General features: G+C 31.7%; 2 protein-coding genes and 1 long non-coding RNA gene across 3 annotated transcripts; all 3 read right to left on the bottom strand.

Annotated features, from left to right (window-relative positions):
- Positions 1-957: 957 nt before the first annotated feature.
- On the bottom strand, positions 958-4,682 carry LOC108474774 (BTB/POZ domain-containing protein At3g49900). The gene is made up of 4 exons (XM_017776789.2): positions 4,363-4,682; positions 4,194-4,263; positions 3,350-3,865; positions 958-1,919 (listed from the first exon to the last, which is right to left on the bottom strand). Exons 1-4 carry the CDS (start codon positions 4,506-4,508, stop codon positions 1,242-1,244), a joined length of 1,410 nt encoding a protein of 469 aa, XP_017632278.1. The 5' UTR covers positions 4,509-4,682; the 3' UTR covers positions 958-1,241.
- A 3,003-nt stretch (positions 4,683-7,685) lies between these two features.
- On the bottom strand, positions 7,686-10,240 carry LOC108474587 (mitochondrial outer membrane protein porin 2-like). Its single transcript, XM_017776560.2, has 6 exons — positions 9,843-10,240; positions 9,668-9,735; positions 8,864-8,974; positions 8,679-8,765; positions 8,383-8,591; positions 7,686-8,276 (listed from the first exon to the last, which is right to left on the bottom strand). Exons 1-6 carry the CDS (start codon positions 9,889-9,891, stop codon positions 7,970-7,972), a joined length of 831 nt encoding a protein of 276 aa, XP_017632049.1. The 5' UTR covers positions 9,892-10,240; the 3' UTR covers positions 7,686-7,969.
- A 1,221-nt stretch (positions 10,241-11,461) lies between these two features.
- On the bottom strand, positions 11,462-13,369 carry LOC128285362 (uncharacterized). Its single transcript, XR_008275876.1, has 2 exons — positions 13,331-13,369; positions 11,462-11,706 (listed from the first exon to the last, which is right to left on the bottom strand). It is a non-coding gene; the product is annotated as an uncharacterized LOC128285362 (long non-coding RNA).
- Positions 13,370-21,084: the final 7,715 nt, after the last annotated feature.

Genomic DNA, 21,084 nt, shown 5'->3' with positions numbered 1-21,084 from the left:
GAAAGAGGATTATAAAATGGTCCAAAATACCTATTTATATTTTTATAGAAGAATCATGATTAAAGTTTCTTATGATTATTGTTAAAACTCCTGGAGAGATTAAAATATATTTCTCCAAAATTTTTCCTCACTCATAACTTTCAAAAGAGTGGTGATATAAATGCTTAGCAATATATTCAAATAGTCATTTGAAAAGCTAGTATTCAAGATTGAACACATAGAATATGAGATATTATGTGATGTTTTTATGAAAGGGAATAAATACGCGTTGAACTCTTTTTTTCCTTAACCAAGATTTTTTCCCATTGAGTTTTTCTGGTACGGTTTTTAATGAAGCAGCATGTTGTACGTATTATAGATATATGAACTCTTTTTCCTTCATTAGGATTTTTTTTTCCCACGGTATTTTTATCTTAGTAAAGTTTTAACGAGACACATAATCTAGGGAGTGTTATGAATATTTTATTATTTAATGAATGTCCATCAAGATCAACATAAGTTTTGATCTACTAAAAACTCTAATTGTAATTATAGGTAGAGTTCTCTTTCATTTATACTTCTTATGTCTATAGATATAGACTTTAAAAAGGTATCATAAATTATTCTGATCAATCCATAAAATAATACTCTCTTTGTTATCCTACTTTTTTTGTTATTTACTCCCTGTATATATATTTTATAACAATACTAAAAATGTAATTAAAATAATTTTTTATTTAAAAAAAGCTGCATAAAAAATGGGCCCTTTCTTTGTACTAAATTCTTCACGAGGCAAAGGTGACCAACCCTGCTCATCATAAATCAATCAGAACCTTTAACATCTGAAACAATTGGGTCTCTTAAATATAGGGGACCAAGAAAACCTAAAATTTATGTTCACAATTTTGAAACTTCGAATTTAAATTTGTATGCTTGAATGTCCAAAATTTAATGATGCAATATACATGTTTTTAGTGGTTTCATTTTTATGAACTTTTGAATTCTTCATCTCACACTTAAATTATTTACATATAAAAACCTAATACATGATATAGGAAAAAATATAATTAATACACGAAATATGAGTTGCATAGAGAAAAAACAAAAGCAAACCAAGATTTGAACACTAATTATGCATAATCAGAATCCCTTCGTTTCTAATGGACTGCATGGGTAAGACTAAAATGGGAATCAGTATGTAATATACCATTCAGCTAGTTAGTTCTTTTGTATTAAAAAAGATATACGATTTTCCGGTAATGTTAAACTTTTCTTGTGATTAGTGCCATTTTTGGTTGCAATGCGCATTTTAACCCTTTAATCAACCTCTGCCCAATATTTTTCTTGATGCCTGAATTCTCCGATGATGAACACCCCAATGCCCTCTCTTCTGGACCACCGCTAAACCGAAAACTGGCTGAAGCAGGAGCTCCATTATATGCTCTTTCAATCTTTCTCCCTGAACCGTAATGGAAGCTAGCAGACCGGCCCGATTCCAGTACATCTCTACACCCACCACCGCTTCTTTCAATAACATTCTCATGATCAGATTCTTGCAATAACTTTTTCATGCAAAGAAGCTGTTTCTCCAGGGTTTGGATGCGGGAACTGGTGGCGTCCATTGCTGCCTTGAGCTGAGCCGTTTCACGCTTGGTGGCATCGCGTTGGAGAATTTCACCGAGGGTGACGTTGTTGTTTTCGTCGTCCTCGTTGTTGCTGTTTGTAGGGCGATGCCTGCGAGAGTAGTATTGGTGATTGGCGGCTGATAGAATGGAACGGCGGGTATTGAGTTGTTCCACCAACATGGCTCGGACCACGAACCGCAATGGCATTCGAGGGTTTTGCACTGCATGTAAGAGCAGTTGAGGTGAGAGCTTGTTGCAGTCTATGGAATTACATATCTGCGTCTTCTGCTCTTCCGTTATCTTTCCATTGTGCTCCTGCACAAACCATAAGTTTTAATTTCATCGTAATCAAATATTAATTAACGAGAAGACCAGCAGTCGATAATGCTATCCAGATTTATATATTAAAGTTTATATTCATCAACACATATTTGAATTATAATTGTAATCATTAATCTGCATAATTAGAATTTTATTACAATGCATTAACAGAAGGACTAATAACCGAAATACATTCAAATTTAAATTAAAATAAAAATTGGTAGAATCCATGCATGGTGAAGTTTAAAGTAAATAAAATCTCACATGTTTTACGTATAGTAAAATTCAAATAAGTGTTGAAGACCCTAATAATTCAACCTTTGCAAATACTACAAAACTTCATTGGCATATATTTTAAAATATATAAAAAAATATTGATATCAGCACGTAAAACATACCATATTCTTATTAAATCCAAGCATGCAAAATATGTTTTCAAAATTTAAAGTGAGAAAAATATGAGAATCATCATCTCACACGTTTTAAGTTTCAAAAATTTTAGATTTTATTAGGAAAAAAAACCTTTAGTGAAAAATTAAAAAAACCAATCAATCAAATGTGCACCAATTGAATTTTTATTAAGAAAAAAAGCCAATTAAATCTTTTCGCTAATGAAAACCGATTTTGACAATTAATAAGATATTAATGGGATTAACAAAAGCAATGAAAAGTTGACAGTGACCTATCATGTGAATAAATAAGTTAATATGATATGCCATGTACATAAAAATGTCGATATATATTATATCAACAAATATTTTTAAAAAATTTAAAATTATTAAAAAATTTAAAAACGTAGGTTTAAGATAAACTTAAATAAATAACATCCAAATTTATTTAAATGCGAACATCCAATATTTATTTAAATTCATTTTAGAAATAGTTGAAAAGTCATATAAATTATAAGAATTATTAAGAATTCCAAAAGATTATAAGTACTTAAATGGAATGCTTATTCATGTGACACATCATGAACTAGCTTCTTCTAATTATTTTTGTCAATCACATTAACTGTCCACGTCAAAGTGATATGGCCTATTGTTTGAATTAGATATTCTTTTTCTTTATTTTTATTCTTTAGGCTGTTTTACCGATTTCATGGTAATGAACTTTTTCTTTAGAGAAGAAAAAGAGACTTAAAAATTGAAATTAGTGAAAACCTTAAGCATAAAAACTAGTAATAAATAGACGCCAAACAAGATAGCGGTTCCTACATACACAATCTTAAATAAACTCACCACCTTACACCTAAATTTCTAAATGCACCTACAACAAAAGTTCACACTGAAAATTTTAAAAAATAAATTTAAATTTATATATTTTAATTGAATTAATGGTAATCAAATTAATTGATGGGGTTTTAATGAATAAAAAAACTAAAATTTCAATTAAGAAAGTTGTGTAGTATCCTGTCCTGTCCTTACCTCGAGATAAAAATCAACGATTCTGTAAAGCAAATCCTGGTACTCAAATCGTTGGTGCATAGACTCGGCAACGATTTTGAAATCATCGGCGCGCAAAGAAATAACGTCGTCAAAATAACCGTCCAAGCCCTTACCATCCTCCGTTAAATTCATAACCTCTACGCATCTACTAACGAGAAACGACCTAGTTTCCGCGTCCGGGAGCAACGCCAGGCAAGACTTGAAAACAATCCCCGCGTACCTTCCGTTGACGGCGATGAATTTTTGGAAGTAATTCTCAGTCATCTGCTTCAAGTTACTGTCGTCCTCACCTTTGGCCTCCGTCATTCCGAGGAGGTCCGCTGCCACCAAGAGTGACGCTACGTTGAACGGCGTTACGAGGAGGTGAGTCCCGTAACAGAAATCGACTACGAGAGCGAATGTTTCGGCGGTTATGTTTAACGGCGGGGATAACGTTAATTCTGATTTTTCAGTTAATTTCCGCCTTAAATAGGTGCTTCTGGATATCAGAGGATCCTATGAAAAGAAAAAAGGAACCCAAAACTATTCAATAACAATAATTGGTAAACGCAGCGTTTAGATAGCTTTTCTGGGTGGGTAACATACTAACATTAAATCGTTGAACCAAATGGAATTCATTAGAAAATGAATTTTATTATTTGAAATTCTCAGCCTAAAACTGAAATCTTTAGCTTTGAGTTTCTATGGATTTTACTAAGCTTAAAACTCAATTGTATTATTTTGAAATTGGAAGTGATGAGATATTCTTCAAAGAAAGAATTGGATAAGTTTCTAGTAATCATTAAACCCAAGAAGAGAAAAAAAAACACACACACAGACATACCTTATGAAGGTGAAAAGCAGTTCCCTGTACATGTATCAACACGTCAGTTTTACACCCCATTGCCGATGACCTTATAATATACAATACCCAGAAATAAAATAAGACAAAAACCCAAAGAAAATGTAATAAAATTTTTCAAAAGAAAGAAGAGAGTAAATATATAAAATACCAAGCTTGTGCACTTGAATGGAGAGGTGAAGGAGGAGATGAGAGAAGTGAAGGAGAGTTGGAAGAGTTATCATCATCATCATCATCATCATAAACTTCATCTTCATAAATGGTTTCTACAACTCCTAAATTTCCCCAAGGCTTCATTTTTTTTGTGTTTGTTTTGTTTTTTTTTTTTTTTTTTTGGGGTGTGATTTTGTTTAGTGTTTTAATGGTGTTGCTATTGGCACTAGGGTTTTTGGGATTGGAGGGGGGTGGGGAAATTCCTTTGCTGGTTGGGATATTAATGGTGCATGTGATGACTCATAAATGCTAGCTTTTAATGACCCTTTTCTTACCCTTCTCTGTGGGAATATGACTTTTACTCTTTTTTTTTTTTCAGCAAATATAAATATGGTAATATGCTTATAATAAGCAACATATCTATATGATTAATAATGTAAAATAATTTGACAGATGCATGAATTGCTAATAAAAAAAAGGAAGAAAATCTATTAGATTTTTGCACCTAACTACATAAAATAAAATTAAAAAAAAAACCAATTAGGTTTAACCATATTTGCATAATCTATTTGTTGAATATGTTTCTTGAGAATTTGAGAAATGTTGGAAGCTATTTGCTGATTTTATTATTATTGAGGGCAAAGAGTCAATCGTTGATTTTTAAAAGCATCTTAAAATTTATTACCAATAAATTAAGCGTTATGGAGAAAAGACATGAAGGGGTGTCTGCCATATAAACACCATGTCTTACAAAGTTACAATACAATTTAACAATTCAAATTCCTGGAATTATTTTTACGATTTGAAGTCAAAATCCTTGTAATCTTTTATTCATATTCAAACCTCCTTTATCCAAAATATTAAATAGTGGTAGATTCAAAAATACGACTTAAGAGTAGGGGTGAAGTTAGAAAATTTTTTAGACGGAATTAAATTATATATTTTTATGATAATAAAATATAATTTTATCATTTTAATAGTTTATATATTTATAAACTTTAGAGGATTAAATTAAACTTTTATCTTTTGGGGGTTAAAGTGCAATTTTATCATTATTAATTTAAAAATTTATAGATTATAAAGAGCCTAAATGAAAAATTTTCTATTTTAGGAGGGCTAGCCCTACCATTTTTAAGGTTGTTCAAATGATTAACCGAACCAAACTACTATTAACTGAATTAATCAAACTTTTTAATCCTTTAACCGTTAACCGAACCAAAATTTTTTCAAAAAAAAATTAATTGAACCGAAATATTTCGGTTAATTTGGTCGTCTAACAAAATTAACCGAACTTTATATTTTTTTTTGTTAAAACACATATAAAATATATCAAAAAAATAAATATATAATGTTCATTTGACCGATTAACCGAACTAGTAATAGCCTAATGCATATAATATATAATATCATTTATTAAGTTGAGTTAATTAACCGATTTCAAACCGAATTAACCATTAACCAAAATTCCAAAAAACTTTTAATCGACTTTCGACCGAATTAGATCAATTTGATTGGTTAATTCAGTTTTTAACCGAAGTTTGAACACCCCTAACCCCCTAGATTCGTCTCTGTATATTCCTCTATTTTATTTATTTTTAAAAATTTATTATATATGTTAAGTGGTAAAAAGAGTATTTTTCCGCGTTGTTTAAAATGATGAGGTTTATTTTTCAGAAAGAAGAAACTTAAATTGGAATAATTTTCATAATAATGCAAGGGGGAATTTCATTCAATGATATTTAAGGTTATGCATTAGGTCCATATAGTAGGGTTAGTAGTAATATTATATTAGCGGGGTTATATCATCTATTCACCCACTTTATTGGTAATAAAATCAAATCAAATAGTTAAATTTAGTATAATACATACCTATTGGCTTTGTTTTTCTCTTTTTAGTTATAAGACAAATCTACCACTTTATTATAAATAAATATGGAAACTTACCATTATAAGTGTATACATAAAATTTTCACTCAATTTTTATATTATTTAACCTCGCCAATAAACCTTAAATTGTATCAACTTTGATTTTTTTAATTAAAATATACTATTTGATGTTGATATTGTTGGCTTGAAAACTATATAAATATATAAAAGAAATATTATTCAAATATTTTATTTTAATACTTAATAATAAGTTAATTTATAAAAAACTATAAATTAATAAATTAACTTCAAATTTTCATTAAATGAAAAATCTTAAAAATAAAAAATATAATAAAGAAAAATTAATTTCATTTTTTTATAAATAAGAGTTTTATTAATACTAAAAATCTTATCACACGATATGCTTGTGAAAACCACGATTTAAAACACAAATGTATGTTTAAAAATAACATACAATCTATATACATTAATTTAAAAGTTATTTTTAAAAATTTACTCAAATATTATTATCGATGAAGTGGTAAAGAATTTGATTATAAATCCATTAAACATGAAATTTTTAACCCGTGATACAAACTCAATCAAAAGAGTTTTTTTTTTACGGCAAAGCCCTAACAGTGACACAACTAGCATGACTCGAACTCAAGCCGTACTTGGGACGGTGAACACCCTAACTATCAAGCCAACACATGAGATTCTAAATCATGAGTTTTACTAATAGTATAAAGTTAAGATTATATTAAGTAATTAAACATATTTTTATTAGATTTGTCTTCAAGTTATTTATAGTAAAAATTAATAAAATCAAAATTCAATAAGCTAAAGTGAACTGATAAAATCCAAAATACAATTAAAATAGAGTGCCAAATTTGCATATTGACCCTTTCTTTTTCTAGATTGAATAGATTTCACCTTTATAGCTTCTAATGCTTTAGAGAAAAAGGGCCTTTTTAAGAATAGAAAGACATTTTTAATAAATAAAAGTTATATAGCAGAAAAAAATTATAAATAAATTTTAATACACAAAAATAATATAAACACAAGTATAATTATGTGTTTGATGTATTAAAGTTTTTAATGTAATATAGATTGATATATTTTTACTCACTAGTAATTAGTTTTATGCATGTATTGATGTCATTTTTATGTTATTTTATTTCGGGGTCTTAATTGATTTTATATTTTTAATAATTTGTCTGTCTAATTCAATTTCTGTTTGTTAAGAGTAATTCAAGAATTCGTATGCTGATGTAAAATATAATTTTAGTGATATTTATCATATTTTAAAATTTATTTCGATTTTGCAAGGCGTAGTGAGGGGGCGTATTCTACCTCCTATTAAATAATTTCAGTTACACGGAAGTACGTGAATTGTCAGGATTTATAAGGTCGTGATGGAGTAACTTAAAAGAAGGCGATTGGAATGAATAAAACTTTTGTGCAAAAAATCAAACAGCTTTCGACCAATTAAAAGGAAGACCTCGACAAAACAAGGCTTAAATGTACCATTATCAAATGGCTCAAAACTTACAATATTGAATCATGGAAAAGCCTAAAGTATCATCAAACATCCATCCACAGCTTTTGAGAACCTAGAAATGAATATTTATCATCTGTGGAACTATTTATTGCCACCCTTTATCAATCTCCAAGAAAAAAAATTTTAACGTATCAAATTCCAAAAGCATCATTGAATAGCCAAAAATGAAAAAACCTAATTAGGGCTTCAGAGCAAGCGCCAATCCGAACCGGGGACTTTTTTCCAAGGCCTTTGTGTCAAGCTCACTGGAGATTGTCAACAACGACTTCGGTACAACTTCATGTTGCAGCAGTGCTCCAAGCCTCCCATGACTGTTGAGCTTAGCTTTAATCAGAGTGAGATGATCAACAGCATACGCCCCTCCAACAGTAAACGTGTTCTCATTTGTGGAAAACCTTCGACTGATCTCACCCACAGCAGCACTCTTCTTCTGCTGGTCCATGTAATGCACATATGATGCTTTTATACTGTCTCCCTTGTCTCCCCTGAAAATAATAAGAGAAAGAAATCAGGGTCAAATATTAGAAAATTCTCAATTCAATTCACCTTTAAAATCATGTGGAGTAAATACATTAATGTACAAAAGCTTACAGAATTATCGAAGCACAGGAATCCGGTTTTGTCACGCTAATACCAGCAGTATACTTTGTGAAATTTCCAGAGGTGGTATCATAACCTACCTCTGCACCAAAAGCAATAGTGGGTGTCCCAATGGTCGCCGTGACATCAACGCCTGGTGTCTGGTTCAAACCAACCGTTGTTGTAACGGTTGCATGGTCATGGAAATACTGAACCTCCAACTGCAAAATAGATAGCATATACGTACTATTAAACATCAAAATCATCAACATGGAAAACATTTCTGCTTAGGAGAGGTAGCTTCCTACCTTGCCGGACTTATAATCAGGCACTTTGAACGATGCAATAGTCTTCGTGGATGGAAGAATCTCAGTGAATGTAAGTGTTGTTGAGATCTGGAAAAAGAATGTAAGAATGTAAGACGCTCAGCTGGATTAGGCTACTGTTATTTACTAGTTTCAAAAGAAAGAAAGTGAAAACCATAAGAACCCACGTTAGAGTCGGTTTCAACTTTGACATCGAATTGAGTATTCTTGTACTTGTATAATGCAGCAACATCCCCAGTAGAAAGTCCTCCTTTCTTTAGAGCAGTTGATGTAAGGGCCTGATATATATATAAGAGGGCAAATGAGGAATAAAATAGAACAACGTCACCTGTTGGAAGTTATAAATTATAGGATCTAGCTAAAGAAAACCACATGAAAGTTCATTAACCTCAGCAGACAAATCAAAATTCAAACCGCCAAGGAAAACTTTGAGAACAAGTAAAATTTAAAACTTTTGGTTCGGTTCAGAGCGGAATATCTCTTGCATTCATTCGAATTACACTTTTTGAACCAAAAAAAGTGGTAATATCAATTCAGACGAAAACAGTCCCATCTGCAAACACAGGTTCACCGACAATAGATTGGCAACAAAATGTTTTGAGTCCAAAGATTCATAAGAAATCCAGGGAATCACCCTAAAACAGGTTTCTTTTCAGTGGAAAAGAATAAATAACAAGAACCTTGATTTCTCAAATGCACGATCTACATTCAATTATAAGTTACACCTTTCGAACCCCTTTTTTTTTGGTTGCAAATTAGACTGAACTACTCCAAAACTCAAGGTTCACAATTACATAAATAGAGCCTGAAATCATGAAAGCACTAGTTTTACACAAATATGGACCCCTCTCTATATATATCAAGTCCTAGCGAGCAAATCGGAGTGTCATTATAGAATAAACTATCGCACCCCAGCTACGATATTAACATGAATCGAAATTCAAGGTGTAAAAGAGATTATTTTGGCATACCACTCCAGCGACAGTGTAAGTAGAAACAGTGAACTTCTGATACGAGGTATAATCTTTAGTCAACAGATCTAAGCATTCAAAAAAGGGAGAAATGAAAAAAGGTAATTGAAAGGAATATAAATATATATCGAAAGATCGTACGGTGGAGAAGGAAGGAGATGGAGGATTTGATTACCTTTGGCTTTCTTGCCGAAATCGACGAAGAGTCCTGGTGCCTTACTCATGGTTGCAGAAAAGACTGGGAAAGATCTGAGAAATTGAGAGGATTTAAAAGATGCTGAAATCGAATCGAATCGATTCGAAGGACGCAGGGCCTTTTTTAGTGGTGGAGACGAAAATGAAAATGCCAAAACTTTTGAAGGAGGTGAATATCGGGTGTGACCCTTTTTTGGAACTCCTAGTGTTCTTAACCGTTTGATTTTGTCGAAACTATGATCAAATTCAACCTTAATCAAATATATGTATTTATTTAAATAATCACAATGCTGGCTGGATCTGGGAGGAATATTATTGCAGCCAAATCCTACACTAATGGATGAGTTTCAAAAAGTAACTACTACACATATTTTTGCCAGGAAAGTGATGATTTCAGATAAATAAAAATATTGTTTATTAACTCTTTTTTTAGTTATAATATTTGAATAAATCTTCTTGTTTTTAAATAAAGTTTTCATCTAACAGTTGTTTAAACTTGATGATATGGTTTGCTTCAAGAATTATCGAGATTTAATCTTAAAATTGAGTTTAGAGAAATGTCAACTTAAGTTCTTATTTTAAAGAGTTTTTGAGATTTAATTGGGCCAATGAAATTTGCTTCTAAGGTTGTTAAGATTTAATCTTGAAGAATGGTGTGAATTACATATAAATCCTATTTTTAAAAAATAATTATTGGATTAGGTTGAATTTTTGTTTGTAAGATTACAAGATTAGGTTGAAATAACGAAAACTCTTTTAGATAGCATATTGGCAGAAAAAGCTTATAGCTGGAAGTGCTTTCTGCTACATTAACTGAAAACGCTTTCAGCTAGAAGTGTTTTCCCCCAATGGTCACTTCCAATGACTATTTTCTCCAACGATTATTTAATTATTCGTAATCTACCCGGTCTTCAATCACCTTTAATCAAACCCTACTTGAGAAATGTGAGATTTTTGCACGTGGCCATTGTGGGTAGGGGTGTATATTGGACCCCACACTTGTAAGCACGTTAGTGAAAAGGTGGAGACTTGAGACGCGCACATTCCATCTTCCATACGACGAGTGTACTATCACTCTTGAGGACATGTAGTTATAGCTGGTAACCTGTAACACCCAAAATTCGACCTATACATTATAGCCAAATCTCGAAGGTTAAAAAAATACGTTGAAATCTTTACTTTTCAGAACGTGACTCGTTACAAAAACAAAAATCAAAGTTTTATAAAACTCGCCACAATTCCTTGATAGGAAAATTTGTCATTCATAAAACATTTATGTGAATTTACCAATTGCTAAATTAAAAACTCAATTTTATGAAATCATAGCGCTTAAGTCACTTGCTTCGAAAAGCTGGTAATTCTAAATAAAACTTTGCAGCAAAAATTTTAGAGTTGATAATTTGAAAACTGTGATCTCGATAAGTGAAAATGTAACACCCCTTACCCGTATCCAAGGTTGGAACAGAGTACGAGGCATTACCAGAGTTAACAATACACATAGACGAAAACCGGGCCATAAAATTTCATTTAATTCAAAACTTTTCGAACACATGCATAACAAACAAAGCTAACTATATCATCACATCAAAACATAGGACATGGCACGATTAATTAAACTTATAAACCATAATGGATAAGGACTACATCTAATGATCATATACGATAACTCAATGCAGACTGATACGTATGGTCAAAATCATAATAAAAATACATATCACAAACTAACATCCTATACATGCCACTCACTTGATATTTCTAATATTTGAATTAATTCTTCCAAAATGATAGTTTAATAGTGTGATTTTGTCTCCGACGATCTCCAACCCCGAGCCGACCTGCCAATGCTAAAGAAATGGAGAGGATGGGTAAGCTTTACGCTTAGTAAGTTCATATGAAAATAATAAGCAATTACTACCACGCTTTTCAAGATAAAACACTATAATTGTACAATTACACATGTTCAGGTTAAGCTGTGTTATCGAGTTACAGTTACTAAATCATTCATATCTGAAGCTACAAAACTCTAAATTTAGTTTAGTTAATTTTACTTGAAACTAGATTCATATATCTTTCTCCCATAAAATTTCTAGAATTTTTGGTTTATCCAATTAGTACAGTTTATTCATTAAAGTTTCCCCTGTTTCAGGGTACGACTACTCTGACTCTTGTGCACTACGAACCAAATTTCTCCCTGTACAGAATTTCAACGACCATGCCGTTTATTTCCCTTAAAAATAGACTCAATAAGGAATCCATGCATGTAAGGTATGACTCTTAATAATATTTTTTCAATTTATGGTGAATTTATAAATTCAGAACAGGGGATCTCGAATTTATTCTGACACTGTCTCACAAAAATTATAATATCACATAACATATAACTCTTTTGCTCCCCCTGATTGTTTTATATGAAAATAGACTCATTAATTTTTAATTCCATAATTTTTTTGAAATTTAATTCAACTTACACAATTTTTGGTAAATTTTCAAAGTCATGCACTGTTGCTGTTCAACACTATTTTGTTCAACACTATTTTACTACTAAAGTTCACTTTTACACAATTCACTTAATCCATTCTATTTTACCGAGGTTCGCTCAAATATCGAGCATATTGCTCATAAATTCAAATAAACATATACTTGCACTTGTTCATCACATAATCACTTTCACATGTATTTTCATTTAATTGATTTCCCGTTGAATTCATCGGAATAATAACAGATACACAATTGCTTGCACATTTTCCCATTTCCACACTTGTAGCCGAAGCTATCTGGTATGTATAGTAGCCTGCACTTAGTACTACACATGCGACCAATAATCTAGTACACATAGTAGCCTGCACTTAGTACTACACACGTGATCACAGTTTTCGGGAACGCATAGTAGCCTGCACTTAGTACTACACATGCGACCAATTATCCGGTACACGTAATAGCCTGCACTTAGTAATACACACGTGACTTCACAATAGTTCATTTGTATCGTTTCTATTCTGACGGTTCAACCGGGAAATTCCTCACTTTTTAACATTTTACTAAATTGTCCGTAATCAATTTAAATTCATAACTTACATCAAATAACCATTTGATAGGCAGCCACATTTCATATGATATCAAAATATAATAACATAAAAAGAATCGATAGATTATTTATGTACGAACTTACTCGAAGTGTCGATCTTACTATCCATAGTACCAATTATCCATTCATAGTATAATAAGACACAACTCAAATATCAAATCAGCTTTTAAGAATTTACATAACATATATCACATATTTCATATATCACTTGTCATGTATCATCATTTTCTTGCATTTCATGTAACATTCTTTCATGTCATATTTCCACATTATAAACACCATTCCATCAACTTTTCCAATTTATTAAATCATAAATATATGCAATAATAGTAAGAAATATAATTCAAACATAACATTGCATTATTATTATGATATGAACTTACCTCGATCCGGAAACGGCAATTTACCCATTTAGTCCATAACCTTGTATTTTCCCGATTTAAGCCCGAATCTTGATTTCCTTCATCTATAATATCACATTTAGCCTAATAATTAGTCACACTATTCATACGGGTCCAAAAATCATATTTTTACAAATTTTCATTTTGACACCTAAACTTTTGCATATTTGCACTTTTGCCCCAAGGTTCAGAAATTAAACTTCATCCTATTTTATTATGTTTTATGACATGCTGATCATTTTTCTCTTCTATGGCACCATCAAATTCTCACTCTAACATGTACTTATGACTATTAGGTATTTTTACTGATTAAGCCCTTTTACTCATTTTCACTTAAAACCGAGTAGCACAAGTTGTCTAACATAATTTAATACCTCATACTCTATCATAAAACACCAAAATACACAAATTTCACCTATGGGTATTTTTCCAATTATGAACCCTAGGTTGAATTATTGCTAGCATAAGCTAAATCAAGTTACCGATACTCCAAAAATGTAAAAATCATTAAAAACGAGGCTAGAACGGGCTTACAATCGAGCTTGGAAGCTTGGAAACCCTATCCATGGAGTCTCCCTTGGTATACACGTCCATGGTAAAGAAGATGAACAAAATTGGCTTTTAATTTTGTATTTTAATTCATTTTACCCCTAAATGACCAAAATGCCCTTTTTACTAAACTTTCCAAAAATTCCATCCATATCCAATTTTTGTCCATAAACATAGAAATTGGTCAAATTGCTATTTAAGACCTCCTAATTAATATTTCAAAGCAATTTCATACTAGAAACTTCTAGAATGCAAGTTTTGCAACTTATTCAATTTAGTCCCTAACTTCAAATTAAGTACTTTATGCATAGAATTTCTTCATGAAATTTTCACACAATCATGCAATCATATCATAGACCTCAAAATAATCATAAAATAATTATTTCTTTCTCGAATGTGTGGTCACAAAACCACTATTTTGATTAGGCCCTAATTCGGGATATTACAACTCTCCACCCTTTAGGGATTTTCGTCCCCGAAAATCTTACCGGAAAAGTGGTCTTCACTTAGATTCCTCAATTTCATATTCAGTGCTGAAGAATTTTCACTCAAGCGGTACCTCCAATATATCTCTTTAATTTCTCATATATTCTAAAAGCTTACGGACTCATCTCTTAATTGTTCTTAAATTTTCAACCCTTTTCCGTTTCCCTTGTCATCTTGACATAAAACCAGATCTCAATTTGGTTAATGGAGACTAAAATTCCAAGAAATCCAACAATCAAAGGGACCTGCACTCTTCTGAAATAATCATACAGATTTTTATCATCAATAAATCACAATCCAATAACATCTTTATCAAATTACAATACATGTCATTACTTTCTGAATGAATAGGCAAATTTTCACTGTGAGCTTTATACAATTCTTTTTGTATAAGCCTCAGAATAATAATAATAATACCATGAATCAGATCCAATCTGAAATTCAACATCAGAAGTCGATCCTCACTGTACTCTTTCAGTTTACTACTCACTATCACATTTCCCTCTTTCTGCTACAGAAATAATTTTGATATAACCTAGAAAATAATCCTTTCTTCTAGTTACAAAACAATTCATCATGTCATCCTTTACTATTCATTCATTACGTTAATCAAAACCGTCTCAATTGCATTAGTTCAAGTACCAAAATATCTCAATTGAAGACATTAACTATAATTAACTTACTTGAGAGAAGTAATCCACCATACCGATTGAAACTCGCACTTTTATCACTTATACCTTTACTGTTGTCAAACCTTACACGAAAATTAGAAAAATCCCAATACTGAAATCCCCACATCACCCAAATCAAATCAGAAGTATAGTCATACTTGACATGATTATCACGAGCTGAAGAATGCACTCCGAATATGAGTCATAATTGACAAATTATGGAATAAAGATAACAAGAAAACCGAATAAAGAAATCCAAGATAGAAAAACCTAGAATAAAGAAACCCAAGATACGATACTATGCCAGAAAATTGAAAACCAAACTCATAGGAAAATATAGAAGATCCCGATAATTCCTCAGAGAAAAGAAATCCAATAGAAAACATCATTTAATCTCACTGGAATCAAATGCAACAAGAACAATGTATCTTCCCATATATATACATATCAAATGGAGCATCAAGTAGAAGAAACAGAATCATAGTATCATACATATTCTCTCACTAATTTTTTTTATCAGGCGCAATATAATGGAATGCCCGAAGGAATAGAGTAGTACAAATTATAAACTAGTTAGGCTACCAATGTTTTCGTCTAACATCAGGATTAGAAAACATCCCCATATAAAAAAAATTTCTTCAAAAGATCAATAACCATAGAAATATTTCTGGGAATGGATAAACACATAGAACATCTTAGAAGAAACTACTAAAATCTGCCTAGCCAGTGAATCGTCACACTCGGATATTACACATTTCAGATATCATTTCCCCAACTATTTCTGCCATCACAATTTTCATATTTCTTTTCACTAAAGAAGACTAGTTCTGAATAAATTTTGATTTGCACTTTTCTCGACCTTGTACAGTAATTCGATTTATCAAAATAAATTTCTTCTCTAATTGGAACAGTGCATAACTTCAATAATCTTTATACCAATCTGATACTTTTCTAGCTTTGACTTTACTTATCAACTCATTCTTCAATCTCTAATCATATTTATAATTATTCTAGCACTGAACTCTTTGGTTTCTCAACCGAAAACTTATTCAGTACAAATCTCATGAAATTCCATTATAAAACACCACTTTGGTAAGGGGGAAGGGGTCGTAGGGCCTCTAACTCAACTCTCATATACATATACATGTAACACAGTTTTCATCATAGCAATCATATCTCAATCATGTCATTTATTTCGAGTAACAAACATTCATATTGGTTTAATGCCCACTTTCCAGTTATCTCATTTAGTCAAGTATAATTATGCATGCATCCTATGTTTTCTGGATAGCTTGACTTATCCATTCATCTACTCGAACAAATCATACTCATGACATCATATAAGGGTTAAACAAACATAGATATTTGCATCACAATCGTAACTTTCATTTCGTGCATCATTATATAGATATCATTACAATCACATAATTCAGTCCAAACAATTTAACATAGATAAATTCATTTCATTATAATCATTTATCTCATAAAAAAATATCATTGACATTCATCAACATTCAACATTCAATCAGGGCAATGACATTTTCATTCATATCATGATATTAGGAACTTTTACTCATACCTCTACGAATTTCTATTTATCCCGTTCGTCTTATCAAGTAAGTCAAATACACTACATCATATGAGTATCAAGCAAGTATGGATATTTATCACAACATGACCTTTCATCTCACATGTTATCACTTATATATATATCATAAATTTTTATTCATACTTTTCTAAATCGAGACTCATCATAATCATAATTTTATTCAAACACCTTCGCATCACATTGAACATGGTCAGTGCAGCTCGATTGGAGAGTACCTCTGTCTAAACAAGACGGTGCTCATACGCGTCGAGAGACATCACACTATCACAGATCAGTGGCATGTATAGCTGGACTTTTACACATGCTAGGATAGTCCAAGAACCGACTAAACCATAGCTCTGATACCACTAAATGTAAAACCCCTTACCCGTATCCAAGGCTGGAACAGAGTACGAGGCATTACCAGAGTTAACAATACACATAGATGAAAACCGGGCCATAAAATTTCATTTAATTCAAAACTTTTCGAACACATGCATAACAAACAAAGCTAACTATATCATCATATCAAAACATAGGACATGGCTAAATCAAGTTACCGGGACTCCAAAAATGTAAAAATCATTAAAAATGAGGCTAGAACGGACTTACAATCGAGCTTGGAAGCTTGGAAACCCTGGCCATGGAGTCTCCCTTGGTATACACGTCCATGGTAAAGAAGATGAACAAAATTGGCTTTTAATTTTGTATTTTAATTCATTTTACCCCTAAATAACCAAAATGCCCTTTTTACTAAACTTTCCAAAAATTCCATTCATGTCCAATTTTTGTCCATAAACTGAGATATTGTTCAAATTTCTATTTAAGACCTCCTAATTAATATTTCAAATAAATTTCATACTAGAAACTTCTAGAATGCAAGTTTTGCAACTTATTCAATTTAGTCCCTAACTTCAAATTAAGTACTTTATGCATAGAATTTCTTCACGAAATTTTCACACAATCATGCAATCATATCATAGACCTCAAAATAATCATAAAATAATTATTTCTATTTTAGATTTGTGATCACGGAACCACTATTCTGATTAGGCCCTAATTCGGGATATTACACAAAACATATAGTTTGTTGATTGAGCACATTTTGAAACTTTCGTTATTAATCTTCGTAAAACTCATTTCAAATTTTCAGCGGAAAATCCTTAACTTGTTTAATTTTTGAAAACCAAACATTTATTTTTAGTTAACTAAAAATAATGCATAAATCTTTAATTGAATAACAAAAATCAAAAGTCCAGAAAATTCAAATATTAACAAATCAAACCATTTTATGTGAGAGACCAATCTGAGTTCCCAAACGCCGCCCAATCCTAGTTCTGTCGATTACCTGAAAAGTCAAAAAAATTGGGTGAAGCTAACATGCTCAGTGTGTAATTAAACTCAAATAGAAACACAATAAACAAAAAAAAATGTTGTAGAGAAATTATCAAACTCGAATGGCAAAACTGTACATGCATGATCATGCCAATGCAATATTTCAGAAAATGAAATGCAGATTTTTCAGAAAACCTTCTTTCCATCTCTACTACATACCAAATTAGAGTTCTCCAAAACTCTTCCATCCAAAATACACCAATAGATAATTGTGGACAATGCCACCAGAGATTACATTTAAAACTGCCAAATTAAATTATATGGTAATGCCACTATGTTGCAGCCAAGCTGCTAGAACAGATATGTGTGGTCGAACCACTATAAATGCAGTCAAGTTGACAGAACAAAAATGTGGCTAAACCACCAGATAGTGCAGATCATTAAACTGCCAAAACTTCCTTCTTATCATATTATCCCAACCCCATGTAATATGACATGGCATACAAATATAGAATTTGAATGAAAAGCATATAAGACATGCAGTTGTACAATAGCAAAAATCAAAAGACATGGAATTCCATGGTTTGTAGAATAAATGTGTCACAATTTCAACAAAAACAAATTAGTTTCACTATAACGTCACATGCATGGTCATATAGCAGATTCAAAGATATACAAGTTAACATAATCAGACATCATATGCTCATATACAACTATAGCAAAAAAGAAACATGCCATCAGAACTATCAGTATACAGATCACACATATATATTTCACATACCTTTTCTACATTACTTTCAATATCATATCATCAGATATCATGTTTTCAAGTCCTATTGACACAATATGGACTCTACGAAGTGGCTAAATAACATAAATAAATATGGCCCTAAGTGAAATTTCCATAAAATGGGCCCACATGGCCCAACTGACCCAACCTATATGGCCCATACGGCCCAATCTACCCAAAGCGTGTGTCATATATGGTCGTATGAAATCGACAATGGGTTTTTTGGCTTTTTTTCGTTCGCTATTTTACAAGATTGAGTTATACACCTGGTCGTTTTTCGACGTCAATGCCATAGCAGCAAATCCAATACCTATACGACATCTAACATACTTATTAATGACAAAAATGAGAACCAATTAAAAAGAAAATCACTTTTAAAAATTATCTTCCAAAATAATAGAGTAATCGGCCCTAACAACCCAAAACAGCTCCAAAATTGGTCATTCAATTATGTACCCTTGCTTGTTTAGTACCTGGAGCACCTCAAAATGCCATAGGGTTATTTGGCACAATATCCTCTCTTAAATAGAACCAAATCAATTAGTCTAACGCAATTTCGCTAACAACAACCCGTAAAATAAAATATTCTAAAAAAGTCCAAAAATCACTTTCTAATCAACAAAACAACGAACATACCTATGAAAAATTATGAAACCTTACCAAACCTCTGTAGCACACACGACCAAACATCACAACAGAGTGTTAACAACGACACAAGGAAAAGCGATGTCCTAAAAATGAATTGAAATCACGAAAGAAAAGAATGTAAAGGGAAAAAGACAGATAAAGTTGTCTGAAAAGAAGTTACCATAACCAAAATAAAGAAAAAAAACTACTGATGGTAAGAAAGGGGAAGAACATTCGAAAAAGAAAGAAAAAAGCATAACAAAAGAATGACATTGAGAAAAATGTGCAAAAATCAAAAGTTAAAGAAAAAAGGGAAAGATAGGGAAGTGAGAAAGTGGATAGCAATAGTGGGGAGGTTTTTGGGGATAATATTTGTTATCTAATCAAATTTCAAAAGTGTTTGAAATTGACCCACTTCCTGAGTCATAGATGGTACAATAGAGGAAAACAAAAAGAATTCTTTCATTACATACATCATGATTCAAACATAGGACCAAAGGGTAAGCTAACTCCTTACCACTGAGCCAACAAGCTTATTTTGTCATCAATTGAGCGAAAGTAATATATAAGCTATGAGTTCAAAAATAAGGGTCGGGAAAAATTAACAGAAATTCAAGGGAAGAGATTTGAACACAGAACCTCACACACACAAACACAATGTTTAACCACTAAACCAAATTAATTCACTTGATAAAATTTCCACAACTTTAATTCAAAAACAAGATGTGACCACTCTTGGTTTCACTAACCCAATTTCTACTAACTTGCTTTTTGGGATGTGACATGGCCGGTAGTGATTGGGTCAGTTGTTGCAATCGATTGGAGAAACGTATATGATCAACTTTTTGGGAGGATTCCAAAAACAATTATTAGATCTCAAATATATGTGAATTGGTTAAAAAGAAATTTTGGTGGGCTCGATATAGATTCAAGTGAAGTCCAAAGGAACAACATGCTCGAGCATACATTCTTATGATCATCAAGGGTCTTCTAATGCCTGATAAGTCACAAAATCTTGTCCATTGAAGGTGGCTACTAAAACTCGTTGACTTTAGAGAAGTAGACGAACTCAGTTAGGGGTCAGTCGTGTTGGTGACGTTGTACCAAGAGATATGTTGAGCTACAGAACCACAAAAAATTAAAATCAATGGATGCATACTACTACTGCAATCATGGGCATGGTACCAACTGCCATTTTTACGTCCTCGAGCAGATTACCTTTATACAGTCCCACTCGTAACAAGGTAAAATTCATTAGATTATATATTTACCATAATACAATTATTTAAATTTTAAATTATCGTGTTAACATATTATTTCAATAGGTGGAACCATGGGTCAAATTACGTGGAACTATCAAAAGAGCTTCAAGATATGCCACTTCTGTTGGACCAACGATCAGAAGTGGAGATATGTATTTTTTTAAATCTGAATTATATAATATTAACATAATTGATTTAAAAATTAATAGTATATAAAACTAAAATTTTTATTATTTTAATATAGTTTGAATGGACATCATACTTCGATCCTACAAATCAAGAATACATCCTATCTGAATTCTTGGTGAATCCCAACATCTAACACATGAAGGTGTCATTGGTAGTGCATGCTATGGTGGAGATACACGAGTCGGATAGAGTATTATGATAGTTCGAGTTTAGGCAATCGATTTCACTGACACCCTAAA

Source organism: Gossypium arboreum, chromosome 12 (assembly GCF_025698485.1).
Source record: "Gossypium arboreum isolate Shixiya-1 chromosome 12, ASM2569848v2, whole genome shotgun sequence".
In the NCBI taxonomy this organism is placed as follows: Eukaryota; Viridiplantae; Streptophyta; class Magnoliopsida; order Malvales; family Malvaceae; genus Gossypium; species Gossypium arboreum.
Note: the sequence above shows the minus strand (reverse complement) of the source record. Positions and strands in the feature narration are given on the sequence as shown.